The sequence below is a fragment of the Hypanus sabinus genome, chromosome 7 (genome assembly GCF_030144855.1).
Source record: "Hypanus sabinus isolate sHypSab1 chromosome 7, sHypSab1.hap1, whole genome shotgun sequence".
Taxonomy (NCBI): domain Eukaryota; kingdom Metazoa; phylum Chordata; class Chondrichthyes; order Myliobatiformes; family Dasyatidae; genus Hypanus; species Hypanus sabinus.
Genome location: NC_082712.1, coordinates 126,305,704 through 126,328,246, shown reverse-complemented (window position 1 = coordinate 126,328,246; position 22,543 = coordinate 126,305,704). Strand labels below are relative to the sequence as shown.

Genomic DNA, 22,543 nt, shown 5'->3' with positions numbered 1-22,543 from the left:
GGTGAGTACCTACATGAGAAAAGGCTACCATTCCTGATTAATTAGAGGTGGATTTTAATGAATATGTTAACGGAGAAATGTAAAAGGATGGATTTCAAAAGGAATCTAATCAGCTTCATACAGCTGGTGGAGAACGTTGGTAAATAGGAAGGTTTTGGAATCCAGTTCTCATAGAGTGTAAAGCTGAGAATAGGTTGTGATTTATGGAGGACAGAATTTTGGATAAATGTACAGACTATGAAAGATAGGAAATTAACCACGATTATAAATTCCTGCTTGAACTACACCCAAGAAGGCCATATATATCATGGTGGAACATTTATTAACCGGAATGATACCTGAATTTCCAAAGTTAAACTATGAGAGCTGCATCACATGGAATTTACTATGTATGGGAGGATGGGTGTAAAGATTTTAATGATGAAAAAAGACCTGATAGAGAAGAAGTGAATGGGATGCCTAGGATTTGGTGGTGTAGTCAAAAGATTAGAGCCAGACTTTGCAGAAACTTTCTTCTACAGGAAAGGCCAGTTCCAATTCTGATTGAAATCCTTACTGGAACTGACCTGCGATGTTGCATAAGGCAGTGCAGAGGAAAATTGATTGAAGCAATATGTTACCACATGTGTCATACCTCAAGGGGAGCCTCCCTTCCTTTGCCAATGTGCCCATTTTCATTGAGAGTGTACTTTGAGAATGAGCGAGTGAGAGAGGCTGAGAATCCTATCACAGCGGCTCACATTTTATTTTAGCCCACCGTGCAATTTTATTTGAACAAAAAAACATAAAATGGACTAATAAATAAGTGAGTTATTGCATGCACTGCAGTTTTGCTTCCGAGTTCTCCATGTGTATCTGATCCACTAAAGTTCAAAGGGGTCCTGACAGGTACACTGGCTGTTCCCTCACCATGTCTGTGGGACCTCAGCCTAAACCTGTCACAGCCCACATCGTCTGGTACTGGGAATCTGGCTCTCCCACTCCCAAACTCTGATTCAACTCTTGACCCAACGTGACTTCCAACTTAATTGCAGAGTTTCTGTCGTCAAAAGCTCACCGCAGCTCCCCCACGGATGCTTGTCCAGATCAAATCCCTCCATCAGTCTGTCCTGCTCTGGCCCGTCGAGTGCCAACTTCAGTTGGCTGAGCTCCTTTCTAATCCGTGGCTTGTCTGTCTCCCCAACCTTCCCATCCCCTTTTCTTGTTGAGCCATTTTCAGACTCTGCAGATTTTCTATCTTTCCAATCTGCACAATGATGAAGACTTTGACAGAATGGATTTAGTAGCGTATGTCCTGTTTGTTAATACAGCAAGTGCTGGGCCTTGTACATCAGAATCCCCACTCAGTCAGAAGCTTTGTTAGTTTGCTTTGAACTTTCATTTAGAAATATGCTTTTCACTTTCTTCAGAAGCACAACTGCTCTGCACCTACTCTGGAAATGGTTGATGCAATTTGTAGACTAAAATAGTGGTAGGTTTTTGCACAGATGGTGTACGATCTGGAGGTATCTCACTAGTATTGTGTTTGGACTTTGACCTGCAACTTGACACATCATGTAAGTACTGCAGGGAATTTGACAGGGGTAGCACCAGCACTGAGTTACTGTGCAATTCTAATAAAACCCTAAGCTGTTCCATCTAATAGATTTTTATGTGTTTCTGTTAGAACTGAATTCCACTGTTTAGTCATTGTGTTTTATTTTCAACTTTTATTTGTCTTACATTTTAGGAGAAAGAACCGCGGTTAGCACGTGTTCCACCCACTCCAACAAGGAAGCTCTTCACTATTGGAGATACCAGTGAGGACAAACCCAGGTAGGCAAATCAGCTGCAGGAAATAGTTCACTGAACCAATATTCTTATTTGCTTTCTGTAGTGGTGGTTTGTAAAGAGCTACCATTAAATGTTAATGCTCACAGTGGTACTTGATATCTAGTCTCCCTGCAAGTCTCCCTGATATCTAGGAGGACCTAGAATCTGAATTAGAGATTAATGTTATTTAAGCTTGCAACCCCACAATGTACTTTGGCAATACAGAGAACCAGGAGCAATAGTAAATTACCAGGAGAGTGTAAAACTGAATAACTAGCAATAGTCACAAACTATCAGTGGGTATATAGTTCATCGAACACCCATTTGGTATCATTAAAAATATTGTCATTTGTATAGAATAGGTGTTTATCATTTAGAAAAATATATTTCCAATATTCTAGGCACTGTAAAATGCATCGATTTATGGCCTCAACCAGATTGCAACATTAAAAGTTTTGCCATAAAACCTGGGGATAAGAAGTGATAGATTGAGGCTGTTCAGTGGGGATGGTCTGAATACAGTGGATTCAGTAATTGGGACACATGGGACCAGTATATTTTGGCCCAGTTAAGCAGTTACTCCAATTAGCTAAGGTTTCAAGGAAGTAAAAAAAAAAGTATAAAAGACAAAGTAAATAACAAATAATGTATTTAAATGAAATACTGAACAAATCAGCACTCCTATCAATACTGCTACTTTAGTATAAAAAATTGTGTATAGTTATCGACGGAGGAGTTCATTCCATGTATGCTACTGTGGTCTTTTGATTGCCTGTAATGTATGGCATCCGTTAGTCTTGCGAGACCATGGAACTACACCTATAAAGTCCTCTCCAGGGCACAGGCCTGGACAAGGTTGTATGGGAGACTGGCTGTTGCCCATGCAGCAAGTCTCCCTCTCCACGCCCCTGATGTTGTCCAAGGGAAGAACAAGGACCGATACAGCTTGGCACCAGTGATGTTGTAGGAGTTGCCAGAACGAGGTTGAAGACGACGTCAGACTGCCTTAGGGACTCCAGCTCTGGGTTTGTCCTCAGGGTTTACTCCCGAAATCTTTCCCATGAGTGGGTATGGCCGCAAGGCAGCGGAGGTTTGAAATCTGAATTTTCCCTCTCTTAGATGGACTGCCTTCCCAGGCTGACAAGCTCCATCCATTGACTGTAAATGAATAAAATCAGCACAGACACCTAGTATAGGTAACAGTCTGCCTTCATACAATGCTTTCAACATTTGCATCCTCCAAATCTTCATTTTGATTGTAATATTCAAAATAATTGTCAATACCTTCAAGTTCTTTGTAGTTCCTAACTTGTTGAAGTAGTGAAATCAATTTCCTTTTCACTCCAGCCATCTCTGGCTTCTCTAAGCCTGAATGCTTGAAACCGCAGTGGGTAGAACAGTTCTGAATTGTCTTACTGCTTATTTGTCACTAACTATCAGTGACAAAGATCATTGTTTTTTGGACACAAGCACATGCAGCTAACTCTATTTGAAAACTGTTCACTCTAAGCACAGTGTACTTTCTAACAGCCATACAAGTGCACAGATCTGATGCTAGATAGAAACTGATCAGCAACCATCTCCTGCCCCAGTTAAGCAACGTAGCTTCCCAAATAAATAAAGGAATTCCTGTTATTGTATCGGCTAGTTTTTGTTCATTAAAAGTTGTCCCAAATAAGTGGCTGCCCAGATTAACTTTTGGGCCAATTAACCAGAATCTACTCTATTAGATTACAACTTTTGAATAGGTAACCATACTGTCAAAATAGACTTTTCCCAATTGGAGCAAACACGAGGAAATCTGCAGATGCTGGAAATTCAAACATCTCTTCCATTTCTGGCACATCTGCCCTCACCCCATCCGCCTGCCACCCCACTCAGGATAGGGTTCCCCTTGTCCTCACCTACCACCCCACTAGCATCCAGGTCCAACGTATAATTCTCCGTAACTTCTGCCACCTCCAACGGGATCCCACTACCAAGCACATCTTTCCCTCCCCCCTCTTTCTGCTTTCCGCTCCCTACGCGACTCCCTTGTCCACTCGTCCCCGTCCCCCCCATCCATTCCCACCGATCTCCCTCCTGGCACTTATCCTTGTAAGCAAAACAAGTGCTACACCTGCCCTTGCACTTCCTCCCTCACCACCATTCAGGGCCCCAGACAGTCCTTCCAGGTGAGGCGAGACTTCACCTGTGAGTCGGCTGGTGTGGTATACTACGTCCGGTGCTCCCGGTGTGGCCTTTTATATATTGGTGAGACCCGACGCAGACTGGGAGACCGTTTCGCTGAACACCTACGCTCGGTCCGCCAGAGGAAGCAGGATCTCCCAGTAGCCACACATTTTAATTCCACGTCCCATTCCCATTCTGATATGTCTATCCATGGCCTCCTCTACTGTCAAGATGAAGCCACACTCAGGTAGCCTCCAACCTGATGGCATGAACATTAACTTCTCTAACTTCCATTAATGCCCCTCCCCTTCTTACCCCACCCTTGACATATTTAGTTGTTTGTGTTTTTTTTCTCTCTCTCTGCTCATCACTCCGCCTGTTCTCCATCTCCCTCTGGTGCTCCCCCCCTCCCCCCTTCTTTCTCCTGAGGCCTCCCGTCCCATGATCCTCTCCCTTCTCCAGCCCTGTATCACTTTCGCCAATCACCCTTCCAGCTCTTAGCTTCGTCCCACCCCCTCCAGTTTTCTCCTATCATTTTGTACTTCCCCCTCCCCCCACTACTTTCAAATCTCTTAGTATCTCTCCTTTCAGTTAGTCCTGACGAAGGGTCTCGGCCCGAAATGTTGACAGTGCTTCTCCTTATGGATGATGCTTGGCCTGCTGCGTTTCACCTGCATTTTTTGTGTGTTGCTCCGAATTGGACTCCCATTGATATGAGATGTGGTGGAATAAGAAAATTAATGATATCCCTAGTTACCCACTCCTTTCAATTCATCTAATGAATGCTTTCTTGTGCATTGACATGCCTGGTTACATTGAAGCATATTGATCAACTCAGCAACATTTACACGTAAGGCTAATTTAGGTGGAATCAGAACGAAGGTAATAGGCCCAACGTGTTTCCCCAGGATAATCTGTTGAGTTCAATGAGAGAATATTGAAGAAATGGTGGAATTCAGAATGGTACCAGATTAGGCATGGTAGGGAGATGGATAGAGGGTGCCTAGTTTAGGGAGAGATGGCTTTCATCTAATTGGTTTCACTGTTTAAAAATACTTCACCAAAATTGGACAAACATTCATCTCTCTCAAAGTTACCCTTAAAGAGCACCTTACTGTGACTAGAGGCAATTTGTGTAAAGTAGGAAAATAAAAGTTATTTAACAAACAGTCTATCTTGTCTCTCTGACAGCAAATTTGTGCTTGTGTCCAAATAGTTTACTGAAGTTGAAAGTGCTTTAAAAAAAAACAAACCTGTTTGCCAGGTCTTTCTTCAGGGCCTGCTGTTTCCTGTGTGATTGTTGCTTCTTCTTGCAGTGATTCTGCAGCCGCAGTGGCTCGAAGTGCCTCGTACACAAAGCAGCGAGAAGATGACTCCGGCATCCTGGCCCGGAGCTCATCCTACACACGTAAACAGACAGAGTTGGAGAGCAACAAACAAGATAAGGATCTCAACAACATTCTGCCAGGCAACACTGGTGTACTTACAGCAACAGTGCCTGGTTATCCAAAGAGGTTTGTAGCCTGTGTGTAGTGAAATCATTGGCCTCTTGCTAATGTCATTAAGCCAGACTGTGTTTCCAATGGGAATTCATAAAAGGGATTGAGCTTTTGTAATGTTCATCCATTCATCTTGAATTTTTACTCTGAGGTTTTTGTCTTGTTCGTGTGTGTCTCTGGATATACAATATTGCGCTCACTCAGTTCCCATGGTGAACTACCAGTCGGCAATTGCAGATTCCTGCAGACAGAAATGATCAGCTGTGTTCAAGTCCTATTCTTGACTTTGAACACATGAGGTACATTGGCGTAGAAAGCTGCATAGTTGGAGATTCCGACCTCCAGGTTTATTCTCAAGTAAAGTCTCGCGTCTCTTCCCAACAGTGCGGGTGGACATTAAAAAATCACACATCCCTAATTGGAAAGTCAGAAAGTTCTTCTGGTGTGCTGGTCAATATTGCTCTCTCAATCAATAATTGATCATTCATCTCTGCTCAGAGTGCATCCTTGAAAATAAGCTGCTCTGTTTTCTTTCATAATAAATGTGACTAAGTCACTGATTTATTACGTGCAAGCCCTTTGGGATGCTCTTCAGATTAAAAAAAATAACTTAATTCCATGTGAGAACCGTAATATTAAACTGTAGAAAAATGTATATGTGGCCAAGGTCAGCATAGTGAATACGTGCCCGCTATATTTTGCCCCAGAATTGTTGGTTGACATTGAATACATTTGGTAAGTACCAGTGAGCCCAGAGTGAAATGTAAAGAAGAGTTTTTTTTAAAGGAAGAGTCAAAATGTAAATCGCTGCTCTACGAAACAGCACCATAAGGTAGTAGGATTTAATATGGCATGACAAACTAAGGTGAGTGGTAATCCTGCATGGCTGGTGGCATTAAGGGAAGCAATGGAGCTGACTGCAGAAAATGGGCTGACCTTGTGGATAATCTGACTGAGGTTCATAACTTTAAACAGTCCACCTAAAACATTCTCACATCCTAAGAAATGTTAGTTATGGAATGGTCTTTGTCACATTACAGTGATATTCCTTGCATTTTAATCCAGCCTTCTTGATCATGACATATGAAAGGAGTAAAGGAGATTTTTACTGTTAATGGAGCAGGTTGTTTTTTTTTAAATCTGGGTCAGTATAAACATTTTTGTTCTGCATCTGGCTAGTGCTGTATTTGGCAATTTATAATTGAGCAATTTGAAGGATGTTGTTTTCAGACAGCTGTTAATATGAACGCTATTATGTTCTCTAATACAGCCCAGTTCTCCTGGCATGTAACCATGTGATACACTTACAACTTGACTGTCCTGGCTGTAATATGTGCCTATCTTGAGGTAGATAAGCAGATGCTTGTTGGCAGCAGTGTCAGACCATAAGACTATGGAGCAAAATAAGGCTATTCGACCCATTGAGTCTACCCCACCATTTCATCAAGGCTGATCCATTTTCCTCTCAACCACATTCCCCAGCCCTCTGCCTGTAACTTTTCACATTTTCATGGCTTTGTGGCCAAATTTGCAGAAGATACAGATGGTTGGAGGGGCAGGTACTGTTGAGAGAGCAGGGAGTCTGGCATTAGGACTTGGACAGATGAGGAAAATTGGAAAAGTAGTAGCAGATGAAATATAATGTAGGGCAGGGTATGTTCCTGCACTTTGGTGGAAGGTAAAAAGGCATAAACTATTTTCTAAGTGGGGAGAAAACTCAAACATCAGAGATATAAAGGGACTTGGGAATCTTCTGCAGGATTGTCTAAAGGTTAACTTACAGGTTGGGTCAGCCGTAAAGAAGGCGAATGCAATGTTAGCATTCATTTTGAGAAGGCTAGAATACAAGGGCTAGGATGTGATGCTGAGGTTTTATAAGGTAATGGCCAGAATGCAGGGAGTATTGTAGGCAGTTTTAGGCCCCTTATCTAAGAAAGGATGTGCTGGCATTGGAGAGGGTACAGAAGAGGTTCATGAGACAGGAGTGAAAAGGTTAACACATATGGAGTGTTTACTGGCTGTGGGCTTGTACTTGTTAGAGTTTAGAAAAATAGGCGGAGGATCTCATTGAAACCTGTTGAATATTGAAAGGCCTAGATAGAGTGGATGTTGAGAGGATGTTTCCCATAGTGTAGTGGTCACCAACCTTTTTAAGCCCAAGATCCCCTACCTTGGCCTTAGTGAAAGGCAAGATTGACTTACTAAATCAATTAGTCACACAGATGTGCACCAGGCAGAAAAGACCGGAAGTAAAACCCCACAACCCGGAAGTAGAAATAATATATGTACACCGGGGGTCATCGCCCTTTTTTCGCACCGCGGACCAGTTTAATATTCACAATGTTCTTGTGGACGGCTGATGGTGGGGAGGGGGTGTTAAACACGACCGGAATATAGCGATACTTGAAGCAGGTTTCTTATGTCCAGTCTATTCCACAATTTAGTTTACATGGCTCTCAGCACTTAGCTTCTGTCCCGCTTGCTCACGTTTTTTCTGCTGAAAAAACTCAACGGGTTTATCTTTAAGTGCTGGGTGCTTGGACTCAGGGTACCGAAGCAGTTTTGAGGGCTTCATTGCCTCATCAGACAGCCTCCGGGCCCGAACTCCAGCCTCCCGCCGCCAGACGCCTTGGCCAGGTGTGGCTGGGGTGAGAGGACAAGGTCAGGGCCAAAGGTCCCCGTGCCGGGGCCACAGCGGTCGCAGTCCCGAGAGAGCAAGCAAGGAGTGCGACAGGGCGCATGCCCGCCCCCGTTGTCGGATCTTTCGGCCAACAAAAGTTTGATTCAAGGGATGACTTTCAGTAGATCGCAGCGAGGTAGCTGCTCTGCTACATACCAAACCCTGACCCCGAATTAGGTCGTCTGCGGATATTTTAGCACCGGGTGCCTCACGAACGTTCAGTATGCTGTACAGTTTTAGAGCCGGCGCCCGTATGTCGGCACGCCGGGCCAGTAGCAACGGCAGTTCTCGCTGGCCGCCCGCGGCCAACCAGTGATCCCGCGCAAGGCTATCATCGTGTTTAGGCAACTGATGACATCATGTGCTTTCAAGTTCAATAGTGGGCATGACAGGGAATGAGGAAGGATGCAACTGATTCATATCATCAAATCATATCGTTTCCTCGCGGCCTGTGGTTGGAGACCACTGAAGTACACTGTAGTGTGTGGCAGGGGAGCAACACGCATGCACACTGGGCAGAAAAACGGAACAAAAACCCCGCAACCCGGAGACAATCTCTCAACAGTATTTGTGTATTTATTTTTCTCTTTTTTTTGGGATCTACTGGGAAAGTCTCAAAGATCAACCAGTCAATTGCGATCGACGGGTTGGCAACCACTACTACAGTGGATAAGTCTAGGAACAAAGGAACTGCCTCAGAATAAAAGGACATCCATTTAGACCAGAACTGAGGAGGAATTTCTTAAGCCAGGGGGTGGTGAATCTGTGAAATTCATTGCCATGGAGGCCATGTTATTGAGTAAATTTAAAGCAGAGATTGATAGGTTCTTGGTTAGTCAGGGTGTCAAAGGTTACAAGGAGAAGGCAGGAGAATGAGGTTGAGAGAGATAATAAATCAGCCATGATTAAATGGTGGAGTAGACTTGATGGCCGAGTGGCTTAATTATGCTTGTCTTATGGTCCATTTTATAGCTCACCAATGAGTTTTTCATTCCTCCAGTTGGTTTTCATGGAAGTCAGTGATCACTTCTCTAACAATAATACAGCCTTCATGCTTTATTTAAGAGAAGTCAGAGTAGATAAGTGGCTGGCTATTTTAGCTGTAGTCGTTTATGTCCTTGTGAGACAGCAATAATGTGCTCACTATTTTCTCTGGCACATGCAAATATATCACTAACAAATTGTGATCATGCCTGGGACACTGGAACAGATTAGGAGCACCCTCTTGCTCATTGATGTAATGTCTTTCCAACTACATGTTCCAGGAGTTCAGTTAACATTGAGGAGGAAGCCATGTGGGGTGGACACAGAGGTCAGCATGAAGTTGTTGGGCCAAAGTTCCTGTATCCATGCTGAGTTGTGTGACTCAGTTAGCACCAGATGTCCAGATGCTGAGTGTCAGTGAGTCTCCTGCGATAGCAGGAGTCGTGGCTGCTGGTGACAGACATGGAAACCTCTTTCCTACTTTGACTGGGCCTGAAAGTGTTGCAGTGAACATCCTGCCCTGTTGCCTTTGTGTGACATCTGTCTATTGAACTGGACTTTGGAAGAACAAATGAGGCATTGTCTTCAGAGGCAGAAACCACATCTGGACTTTGTTCAGGTTGTCTGATTGCCTCCAGAATTGAGAGTGGCTGGACCCCAAGTTATCAGCAAGGTTTGCAGAGTCCTGCATGATGCTCCTATCTAGTCCATGATTGAAGGCTGAGCAGGGAAGTGTTATTTGTTTGATCCCCATTGTTACCTATATAACACTGGCAAGGAACTGACAGTTAAACTACAGAACCACGTGTGTGTGCAGCCAAGTGCCTCCCTGGGAGAAGATCAGTGATTGAAGTGAGTTGTGTGGAGTTGTTTGGGGGAGGTGGTGGGGATTGAAATCCAAGGTCAATTTGTGTGACGGGGGATCCCTAGAGTATCTTGTCAAATGCATTAGTACTCCAAAGAATCAAAGCAGTTACTTAACCTCAAGCAGTAAGGCTGATCAACACGTCTACCCACTAACCCACCCATCCACACCCCACGCGAATACTTCTTTATCATGTCCTGTCAGTCACCATGTGTATAGACACTCCTGTGCCTCGTGTCACTTTATGGACAGACATTCAATCTCTGTTCATAAGCTATCTTATGTATTTGTATTTATCGTGTTTTTTTTTATTATTGTGTCTTTGTCTTATTGTGTAAGGTATGACTTCCCCTGCACAAAGCCATGTGGACCATCCCTGATCAGCCCAATGTACATAAATCCTATCCCTTAGGATTTTCTACAGTAATTTTCCTACCAATGACGCAAGACACAGCAGCTTATAGACTCTTGCTTATTGCTGCTGCCCTTCTTCAATAAAGGAGCCCTATTAGCTGTCCTCTAGACTCCTGGCATCGCACCTGTAGCTAACAAGAATACAAAAATCTCTCTTAGAGCTTCAACCCTCTCCTCCCTCATTTCCCATAGCAGCCTGAGATAGATCTCATCCAGCCCTGACTATTTATCAAACATGCCTTCCCTGGCATCTAACATCTACTGTTAATACTGACCTACCCTGGATGATCCACGTATCCCTCCCCAAACTCTCCATCTACAAAAAAAAACACTTCATGACATATATGAGTGATGATAAGCCTGATTCTGATATGAGTCTGTTGGGGACTGTAGTGGGAAGGAGGCTGCGAAAAGGGAATCATGGTTGGGGAGAAAAAGGGAAAGAGAGGAGGAAGAATGTGGGAAGCACTAGGGAGACATTATTTAATGATCACTAAGTCAATTGTTTGGGATCAAATGATCTTGCCGGTGCCAAGCCCTGCCTTGGCACTCCTTCTCCGCTACCAGTCCCACGCCCCTCCTGCAGTGCTTTACCGTCATCGTTCCCAATAACTTTTGCTCCTGCCAGATTTACAAGCTCACTCTCCACTCTATGTTTACTGTGCAAAAGTCTTAAGACACCCTAGATATATATATGTGTGGCTAAGACCTTTGCACATTACTGTAGAATCACATTGTGTTGCCGCACAGAGATTACCTCTTTGGAATCTTGGCTACATTCTTCCAGTGGATATACTTATGCTTGGCTTTATTTTAAATCTTACTTACTAAGGGTATTTCATAGACCCTTTTGCCCTCCAATTTCTTCTTTACATACTCTTTATATTCCTTGAGATTCCCTGTATCCCATTTGTGTATTTCCTTTTTCTTGATCAAACCTTCAGTCTGCCCTTTGTTGTCCAAAGTCCCCTAATCTTGCCATATTTGCCTTTCACCCTTCCTGGGCCATGCTAACCCTGAACTCTTAAAGCTCCTTTAAAAAACTCCCACTTGTCAGCTGTCATGTTATCTGCTAGCATCTGCTCCTAATCTACTTTCGGCAGGTCCTTGCTTACGCTATTGAAATCAGCATATGTGCCGAGGTGGCTGAACCATCTCTCTGTACCACTGCCAGTTATGTAATATCTTTCAAATCAAAGGAAAACAAATCCTTTGAAAATAGAAAGAACTGCACATACTGGAAATCTGAAACAAAAACAGAGAGAAATGAAAATATACATGTGCCAGATCATGCATGAAAACAGATTAGATTAGTCTCGGTATTTGTCAGAAGGTTTTCTACTTCAAAAAAAAGTGGCATTAATAGCTTTTCTTTCTTAATTCTCTGCCTCTATGCTTTTCACTTGTTCTCTTTCATTGGGTTTATTTTTTTCTGTGTTCTCGACATTTCCTACGTTGCTCAAAACTGTCTTTAATTTCCCCTAACTGCCTCTCAAAGAGCCCCCTTCCAACAATCCAGGTTTTCCCCAAGCATTGTTAACAGCTGTTTCCAGTCAATATTTTCTTATTCTCTTGTACTGATCTGCTAAAGTCACTAACCCTTCCAGAAATGAGCACTTTAGAAAGTTGGGCTCAAACCAAAAGTTTAGAAGGCTTATTCTTAAGCAACAGTTAAACCAAAAGGTGTCTTGGTGACCTGTGGTCTCACTACATTCCAGTGCTCAGATATTATTGAAGACCTGCATTTTGCCATGTTGGCTTTTAGCTAGCTGACTTTGGTACTGAGGTGGCCCATTGGTTTTCAAAGGATTTAATTGAAGTCTAGCTCCCTGTCTTGTTATGAACTGAGGCATTTTTTTGCAGTTATTTCTTTTTTCTTTGGCTATATTTTTCTGTTGGTGCTATAATAATTTGGTAATACAGCTGACAGGAGGGGATAGCTGCAAGAAAATGGCAGCTGAGCATAGCGAGTATCAAAGACACAGTCTCAATCTTTTCCTATTATGTTCATTAAGCTACTTCCTAAATAGTCAAATGCAATTCTTTTAGCCCTGGCACCTCTTGTCACAGTTTGATATTCTAGTTCTTGTCACAGTTTGATATTCTAAATCTAGCTAGTTTTATTTGAAGCAACCAACTAATCTGTAGAAGCCTGATCTGGATGCCTAGAATGGAGGATCATTTTGGAAAGGATGAGATGACTAGACATATATATCTTTGATAATCTATGTCTGAAATAGTACACGCTGTTAAGGATTGCAAATCCTTCATTTTGTCGGTCAAGAACAAGAAAAAGAAAACAGAAAAAGAATGGGACATACTCCACTGGTTAACATGAGGGATAGTTCACTGTAAACAAATATTTCTTCAGAATTGGGCTCCACATAAACCCTTTCTAGAGAAAGGCAGGCTTATAGACTCCAATCTTTACCCACCTCAAGACACATGGTAACATCTTTCATCTAAATTCGGGATTTTTCAATGTACGCAAACACACATATTGCTCCGCTGCATCATTTAGATAGCATGTAGTGAATGGCTGTTTCTGTCAGTACTCTAGTTCACAATGTAAGCAAATACTTTTTCAAGTGATGCTCAGGAATAATTTTGTGGCCCCAATTGCTAAGGGTTCAGACGATGATGGGAATAATTTCTCCTTCTTTCCCATGTCACTTCAGGACATTTCACTTCCAACATGTTGTTCAACTATTCAGTTAACTCCCTGAATAGTTAACTATTCAGCAACTCAGCCCCTCTAACTCCTACCCATTTGCCTCATCTCCCTTCTGTCCATTGTCACTGCCAGTGGAAATATCTTTCCCCAGTGGAAGTTTTGTGAAGAACCAGAACTGAAGAACTGTTTGTTTATTGTGAACTACTCTGCGTTCTGTCCCTCCCTGCAGTCCCCATCTCTGTTGTGCTTGGACTATTTCTCCTGTGCTATCTTCCCATATTTATTGTATCCTTCCAGAAGGTTCTCCGAGCATACCATTTGGTGATGTGCTGAATAAGTGAGCTATTGCTATAGCTTGTGCTGTATATTTCCCCTCCACCCTAGGCAGATTCAGCTTCAATCGCTTTAGCTCAACAACTTTTTTTATAGTTACTATTTTAGCAGCAGCTGAATAGAGTCAAGTCTGCTAGTTAGTGGAACATTATTCCTGAATTATGTCTCAATTCTATTTCTGCTAGTGTAGGATATTCCACTATTTTTTGCTGGATTGAAAATAATACAGGTTTCAATATGCTTTTTTTTAAACCTCAGAAGACACTGCTACCATGTGTATTCTTGTCCGCAATCCAACACCAATGTGTGAAAATAACAAAATACTACAGATCCCAGAAATCTGAAATCAAACATAAAATTCTGAAGCAATCCACAGGTCAGGTAACAGCTGTGGAAAGAAAGGAGTTAATGATAAGTAGCTTGATTTTTGACAGCTGCATGAAGCATGACCTAACCCTGAAACCATTCTGAAGAAATATTATTCACTAGATACTCAATCAGTTTGATCGCTCAGCCCAAGTTGTAAGACCAAAGTTCAAAGTTCATATATTATCAAAGAATTAATACTTAGCACAACCTTGAGATTTGTTTCCTTACAGGCAGCCACATAATAAAGAAACTCAACAGAACCCATTAAAACAAAGAAGACCGTCAAGCACCCAATATGCAGAGGAAAAAAAACAAATAGTGCAAACAGTAAAAGTAAGCAAATAGCACTCAGAACTGAAGTTCACAAAAATGAGTTGGCAATCGCTGACTCATTTAAATGTCGAGACGAGTAAATCTCACAGAGTAGTGAGCTGAAGTTTAGTGCAGGGACAAGTAAACCTCCACTGAAAATATACTGTAGGATCAGAGTTGGGCCATTCAGCCATCATGGCTGGTTTATTGTCCCTTTCAACCTCATTTTCCTGTCTTCTCCCCATAACCTTTAATTCCCTGATTAATCAAGATCCCATCAACCTCTCCCTTAAGTATAACCAATGACTTGGCTTGCATAGCTATCTGTGGCACTGAATTCCACAAATACACCACCTGCTGGCTATAGAAAAATTTCCTTGTCTCTGTTCTAAATGGATGTCCCTCAGTTTTGAGGCTGTGTGCTCTGGTCCTAGACTTAATCAAAGTAGGAAACATCCACATGATCCAGACCTTTCGATATTTGATAGGTTGCGGTGATCCCCTCTCATTCTCCTAAACTCCAGCTAGTACAGACCCAGATGCAGAGCCATGAGATGCGCCTTATATGTTAACCCTTACATTCCTGGGATAATTCTCATGAACCTTCTCTGGACTCTCTCCAATGCCAGCACATTTTTTCTTAGAAATGGGGTCCAAAGCTGCTCATAACACTCCGTGCAGTCTGACCAATGCCTTATAAAGCTTTAGCATGAAATCCTAGCTTTTATATTCTAATCCTCTCAAAATAAATACTAACATTGCATTTGCTTTCATTAACACCAACTCAACCTGCAAGTTAATCTTAAGGGAATCCTGCACAAGGACTCTGCATCTTTAATTTTTGAGTTTTCTTCTCATTTAGAAAATAGTCCATGCCTTTATTCCTTCTGCTAAAGTGCATGACGATGTACTTCCTTACATTGTATTACACCTGCCACTTCTTTGCCCATTCCCCCAATCTGACTGTCCTTCTGTAGCCTCCTAGCTTCCTCAACACTATCTGCCCCTCTTAGTATTGTCTGCAGACTTAGTCACAAAACCATCAGTTCCTTCATCCAAATCACTGATGTACAAGATGAAAAGAAGCTGTCCCAACACGGTCCATGTACACACCACTAGTTACCAGCAGCCAACCGGAAAAGGCTCCCTTTATTCCCACTCTTTGCCTCCTGCCACTCAGTCAATCTTTTATCCATGCTAATATCTCTCCTGTATTATCAGGGGCTTTTACCTTGTTAAGCAGCCTCATGTGTGGCACCTTGTCAAAGGCCTTCCGAAAATCCAAAGAAACAACTCTACTGACTCTACTTTGTCTTTCCTGCCTCTTATTTCCTTAAGGAATTTCATCAGATTAGTCGGGCAAGGTTTCCCCTTAAGAAAAAGGTACTGACTTTTGCCTGTTTTATCATGTGCTTCCAAGTACCCCGAAACCTCATGTTTAATAATACACTCCAACATCTTTCCAGCCACTGCCTCTCTCCGTTAAAGAGTGGAATGGCATTTATAGTTTTCCAGTTTTCCGGAACCATTCCAGAATCTAGTGATTCTGGAAGGATCTTTAGTAATGCTGCCATAATCTCTTCAGCCACCTCTTTCAGAACCCTATGGTGTAGTCCACCTGGGTCAGGTGACGTATCTACCTTGAGACTGTTCAGCTTCCCAAGCACCTTCTCCTTAGTGATCGCAACTACACTTAGTTCTGACCCGGACACTCTCAGATTTCCAGCATCTCTCTCCTGTCTTCCTCAGTGAAGACTGATGCAAAATAATTATTGTCTGCCATTTCTTTGTCTTCCAATTCTACCCCTCCAGCACTTACTCTTTCGCACCTACAGAATCGGCTATTCACTCTCCCCTGTCACCACTGCACTCCTCCACCCACCCCACCACCCCTCCCTTCTGAGCCACACAGTCAGACTCAGTGCCAGAGACCTGGTCACTGTGGCTTCCTCCTGGTAGGTCACACCCCCAACAGTATCCAAAGCAGTATATTTATTATTGAGGAGAATGGCCACAGGACTACTCTGCACTTGTTGCCTTTTTCCATTCTGTCTCCCAACAGTCACCTAGGTACCTGCCTCCTGCAACTTAGGAGTGACTGCCTCCTGTAGCTCCTCTGTATCACCTCCTCATTTTCTTAAGTAAGTTGAAGGTCATCCAGCAGCAGCTCCAGTTCCTTAACACTATCTCTAAGGAGCTGCAACTCGATGCACTTCATGCAGATGTGGTTATCAGGGAGACTGGAGGTCTCCCAAATTTCCCACATCTTACTCAAGGAGCACACCACCAGCTCCAGATCTTTTCTCAGTGCATTAGCTATGTACAAACAGGGAAAAAAAGCCAAGAAACTTCCATTCTTAGAACCTCCACTGGTGTTTGCCCAAGCTTGTATTTATCTAATCCTGTTGAGCCAAAGCTGGACCCCTCTAACACTGGCCCACTCAGGTAACGGCCACTCCACTTACACCTCCACTTCATTGGCCCCAAGCTTATTTCAGCATGCTGAAAACTCCTGAGCCCTTTTTAAACTTCTGCTGGGTCACCATTTAATGACCTCTCGTACTGATTTCAGCCTGTGAAAAAACGAATAAACTAATCTACTCATATTACAGTTTAAGTTGTGTACACTTGTACAGCTCTTTATGCTGATAATAAATGAGATGGAATCACTTCAGCAATGATTCTGTTTTTTGATATTTTTGATAATTTAGCTGATAACTTTTCAACAGTAATACATCTAATGGTTCTGAGTTCTCATTAAACTGAAGTCAAAAGATCTAAAATAGCTAAACCTTTTCAAAATTCATTTGAAATATTTATTCTGAAAAAAATGATATTTTTGTAGAATCCCTCACTGCATAATTTTTTCGCTTTATTCTCTCATCCACCTGTACACCCCTCCACCCCTCTACACCCTCTTGCCCCACTCTACTCCTCCTGCCCCCCTACTCCTCCTGCCCCCCCCCACACTTTCTGGCCCACTCCCCCGTTCCCACCAATCCCACTCCACCCACCCTCCCTCACCTTCCCCCTCACAGCTCCCATTCTCTCACACTCCCCCCCGCCCCTCAGAGATACGAGAGTGGAGGGAGGGGGGTGTGAGTATCTTACTCTACTTTCATTCCTGAGCTGTCAATTCACTTTCTGCCTTGCCTTATTAATGTGTATTACTGGAAGTGTTCTGTTCTAGCAGAGTATCGTTTAATATCACACAGAGCTCCCCTAGTTTTTCTGTCTTCTAGAAATATATCTAAGATGAACATTTGGCATTCTGAGTTTTAAGAAAAGCTGTTAGTTTGGTTTTATAGAAACTATCCTTCTGTTGAGTACCCTCATGTAACTTGCTCGGGCAAAATATAAAACATCTTTTCTCATACCTTCATGATATTCTTGAGTATTTTGCATTGTAGAGTTTGCTTCTTGAAGTTCACTCACTTGTTACTGCAAGAGAATGAAAGTGCTCGTTTGCACAAAGTAAGGTTATTTGCAGTGAGTAGGCAGAAGGCTGCTGAAGGCGAGATCTGTGGCATTCAAGTCTGGCAACCCAGGCCTGTACCAGAAAGCCAAGTATGATTTGCGGAGAGCTACTTCAAGGGCGAAGAGATAATTTCGAATGAGGTTGGAGTCGATATCAGATGCATGGCAACTCTGGCAGGGTCTGCAAGACATTATATCCTACAAAGCGAAACCCAATAGTAAGAATGGCAGCGATGCTTCACTACCAGATGAACTCACCGCCTTCTATGCACACTTTGAAAGGGAGAACACAACTACAGCTGTGAAGATCCCTGTGATCTCCATCTCAGGCCAATATTAGACTGTCTTTAAAGAGAGTGAACCCTTGCAAGGTGGAAGGTCCTGATGGAGTACTTGGTAAAGCTCGGAAAACTTGTGCCAACCAACTAGCGGGAGTATTCAAGGAAGTTTTCAACCTCTCACTGCTACGGGCGAAGTTCCCACTTACTTCAAAAAGGCAACAATTTTACCAGTGCCTAAGAAGAATACTGTGGGCTGCCTTAATGACTATCGTCCAGTAGCGCTCACATGGACACTGATGAAAAGCTTTTGAGAGATTGGTCATGACTTGACTGATCTCCTGCCTCAGCAAGGACCTGGACCCATTGCAATTTGCCTAACACCACGATAGGTCAATGGCAGATGCAATCTCCATGGCTCTCTACATGACTTTAGACCACCTGGACAACACAAACACCTATATCAGGATGCTGTTCATCGACTATCGCTCAGCATTTAATACCATCGTTCCCACAATCCTAATTGAGAAATTGCAGAGCCTGGGCTTCTGTACCTCCCTCTGCAATTGGATCCTCGACTTCCTAACCAGAAGACCACAGTCAATAGGCAATAGGTGCAGGAGTAGGCCATTTGGCCCTTCAAGTCAGCACCGCCATTCAATGTGATCATGGCTGATCATCCACAATCAGCACCCCATTCCTGGCTTCTCCTCAAATCTCTTGACTCCACATCTTTTAGAGCTCTATCTAACTCATTCTTGAAGGCATCCAGAGAATTGGCCTCCACTGCCTTCTGAGGCAGAGCATTCCATAGATCCACAACTCTCTGGGTGAAAAAGTTTTTCCTGAACTCTGTTCTAAATGGCCTACCCCTTATTCTTAAACTGTGGCCTCTGGTTCTGGACTCCCCCAACATCGGGAACATGTTTCCTGCCTTTAGCATGTCCAATCCCTTAATAATCTTGTATGTTTCAATCAGATCCCCTCTCATCCTTCTAAATTCCAGTGTATACAAGCCCAGTTGCTACAATCTTTCAACATATGACATTCCCACCATCCTGGGAATTAACCTCGTGAACCTACGCTGCACTCCCTGAATAACAAGAATGTCCTTCCTCAAATTTGGAGAACAAAAATGAATACAATACTCCAGGTGTTGTCTCACCAGGGCCCTGTACAACTGCAGAAGGACCTCTTTGCTCCTATACGCAACTCCTCTTGTTATGAAGACCAACATGCCAATAGCTTTCTTCACTGCCTGCTGTACCTGCAAGCTTACTTTCAGTGACTGATGTACAAGAACACCTAGATCTCGTTGTACTTCCCTTTTTCTTAACTTGACACCATTCAGATAGTAATCTCCCTTCCTGCTTTTGCCACCAAAATGGATAACCTCACATTTATCCACATTAAACTGCATCTGCCATGCATCTACCCACTCACCCAACCTGTCCAAGTCATCCTGCATTCTCCTAACATCCTCTTCATATTTCACACTGCCACCCAGCTTTGTGTCATCTGCAAATTTGCTAATGTTACTTTTAATCCCTTCATCTAAATCATTAATGTTTATTGTAAATAACTGCAGTCCCAGCACTGAGCCTTGCGGTACCCCACTGGTCACAGCCTGCCATTCTGAAAAGGACCCGTTAATCCCTACTCTTTGTTTCCTGTCTGCCAACCAATTTTCTATCCATGTTAGCACCCTACCCCCAATACCATATGCTCTAATTTTGCCCACTAATTTCCTATGTGGGACCTTATCAAAGGCTTTCTGAAAGTCCAGGTACACTACATCCATTGGCTCTGCCTTGTCCATTTTCATAGTTACATCCTCAAAAAATTCCAGAAGATTAGTCAAGCATGATTTCCCCTTCGTAAATCCATGCTGACTTGGACTGATCGTGTCCGTGCAGATTGGTGATAACATATCCTCTTTGCTGATGATCAACACTGACGCACTTCGGGTGTGTGCTTAGCCCACTGCTTTACTCTTTGTATGTACGTGACTGTGGCTAGGCATAGCTCAAATACCATATACAGATACAACCATTGTTGGTAGAATCTCAGGTGGTGAGGAGAGGGCATACAGGAGTGAGGTATGCCAAACAATGGAGTGGTGCTGCAGTAACAACCTGGCACTCAACATCAGTAAGATGATTGTGGACTTCAGGAAGGATAAGACAAAGGAGCACATACCAATCCTCACAGAGGGATCAGAAGTGGAGAGAGTGAACAGCTTCAAGTTCCTTGGTGTCAAGATCTCTGAGGATCTAACCTGGTCCCAACATGTTGATGTAGTCATAAAGAAGGCAAGGCAGCGGAGTTTGAAGAGATTTGGCATGTCAACAAATACACTCAAAAACTTCTACAGTTGTACCGTGGAGAGCATTCTGACAGGCTGCATCACTGTCTGGTGCGGAGGGGCTACAGTACAGGACCGAAAGAAGCTGCAGAAGGTTGTAAATCTAGTCAGCTCCCTCTTGGGCACTAGCCTACAATGTACTCAAGACATCTTCAGGGAGCGATGTCTGAGTAAGGCAGCGTTCATTATTAAGGACCTCCAGCACCCAGGGCATGCACTTTTCTCACTGTTACCATCAGGTAGGAGATACAGAAGCCTGAATGCACACACTCAGCGATTCAGGAATAGCTTCTTCCCCTCTGCCATCCGATTCCTAAATAGACATTGATTTTTAAAATACAGTATTACTGTTTTTGCACATTTCTAAAAATCTATTCAATATATGTAATTGATTTACTTGTTTATTTATTATTTTTCTATTTTTATTTATTATTTTTATCATTATTTTTCTCTCTCTGCTAGATTATGTATTGCATTGAACTGCTTCTGCTAAGTTAACAAATTTCATGTCACAAGCCGGAGATAGTAAACCAGATTCTGATTCTGATAAATGATTGTTGCTTAAGTGAGGAATGTTGGCCAGTACAAAGGAAAAAAATCTGATTGCATTTAAATGTTTGCACAAAGTATTTGACACCTACGCAGTATTATTGTTAATTGTCGGTAATCTCACTGTTCACAACCGGTCTCCTCTTCCTCCCAGCTAGACTTAATTATTATTATCTCCAATAAGACTGTTAAATTCCTGATCAAAATTGGCCTCTTCCACTTGATTTGGGTATTTTTTAACTGTTGTTAATGAATAATGATTTCCTGTACATGTATTGTTCTTTAGACTTCACCTGCTCCTTAGATCTAAATTCGCTTAGCAATTACTGAAATGTATTTAGCTTTAATAAGCCAGCAGATTAATATAACAGCCTCATCCTATAGTCATCTTTGTGCTCTATATTAGTTGTGACTTGATTATTGCAATTAGTTTAATCCTGCATGCTAGTAATTTACTGTGTCTGTACACTTGCTGTAAATGTAAACTCCTGCACCGTATGTGTCTGTTGTTATATTACATGCACTTTAAGTGTGTTTACAATGGTGCATGCACTTCCAGATATATTGTACCTGCAAATTCATGTACTTGAACATGCCGGTTTGGATGTTCCATGCGCCAATCTGTGAATGACAAGTGACAGACATGCTTTCTATCTCCATGTATACCCTGTAAGTTGATGTATTGACTGTGCTGTTCTCTCCCTGCATGTTTGCACACTGTTCTGCTTCTTGACTAGTCACATGCTCCTGAAAATGATAGGCCGCAGCTATAGTGCACAAGACTTCAGACTGCGTTCCAGAACAATGTCACCTTCAAGACATAATGATACTAACCCTGGTAATGCTTCTGCCAGCTTCACCACTTTTATAAGGTACTGATCGTATCAGCTTTTCTCAGCATTTTGTACTGATTGAGTTGCACTGCTGTATTTTGAGGACCACTGGCTGCTTGTATTCCTGTTCCAGTTCTTACAGGTGGCAGTGGTCTTGTATATCGATCAGAGATAGAATGCACTGAGACATAGTCGTCAGTATTGTGCATTGTTTTGGACACGATCCTTGGGTCAGACCCCAGATATCCTGCAATTCATGAAGCATTGATTAGGACTCTGGGTTTTGGAGGGATGGCTTTATGTTGTTCTCTAACAACAAACTATTGAAGGGTTTTTTTTAAACCTCGATCTTGAAGAATTTAATGGAATTTAATATGGAAAAGTGCACAGTGTTGCACTTCGGTAGGGACAACCAGGATAGGTGTTACACAGTGAATGGGTAGGGCACTGAGGAATGTGGTAGAACAAAGGGATTTGGGACTACAGGTCCATAATTCATTGAAAGTGGCAGCACAGATAGAGGGAGTCTTAAAGGAAGATTTTGGCACATTGGCCTTCATATACCAATATATTCAGCATAGGAGACGAGATGTTACGTTGAAGTTGTATAAGACGTTGGTGAGGCCTAATTTGGAGTATGTGACCAAAACTGCTTACTTACCTACAGGAAAGATGTCAATAAGGTTGAAAGAGTGCAGAGAAAATGTACAAAGATGTTGTCAGGATTGGAGAACCTGAATTATAAGGAGAGATTGAATAGATTAGAACTTTATTTCTTGGATCATAGGAGATTGAGGGGTATATCTATTTGATAGAGGTATACAAATTTATGAGGGGTATAGATAGGGTGAATCCAAGCAGGCTTTTTCCATTGAGGCTGGGTGGGATTACAAACTAGAGGTCATGGGTTAAGTGTGAGAGGTGAAA

General features: G+C 42.6%; 1 protein-coding gene across 9 annotated transcripts in view; it reads left to right on the top strand.

Moving 5' to 3' along the window:
• Window positions 1–22,543, top strand: part of LOC132397161 (protein phosphatase 1 regulatory subunit 12A-like) — a 183,882-nt gene that overhangs the window by 113,251 nt on the left and 48,088 nt on the right. For 8 of the 9 annotated variants that reach the window (XM_059975547.1, XM_059975546.1, XM_059975550.1 and 5 more), the window contains 3 exons: window positions 1,730–1,815; window positions 5,301–5,498; window positions 21,521–21,655. In XM_059975547.1, the coding sequence (XP_059831530.1) occupies window positions 1,730–1,815; window positions 5,301–5,498; window positions 21,521–21,655 (419 nt within the window). The remainder of the gene's footprint in view (window positions 1–1,729; window positions 1,816–5,300; window positions 5,499–21,520; window positions 21,656–22,543) is intronic. The other variant, XM_059975549.1, reaches the window with a different exon arrangement.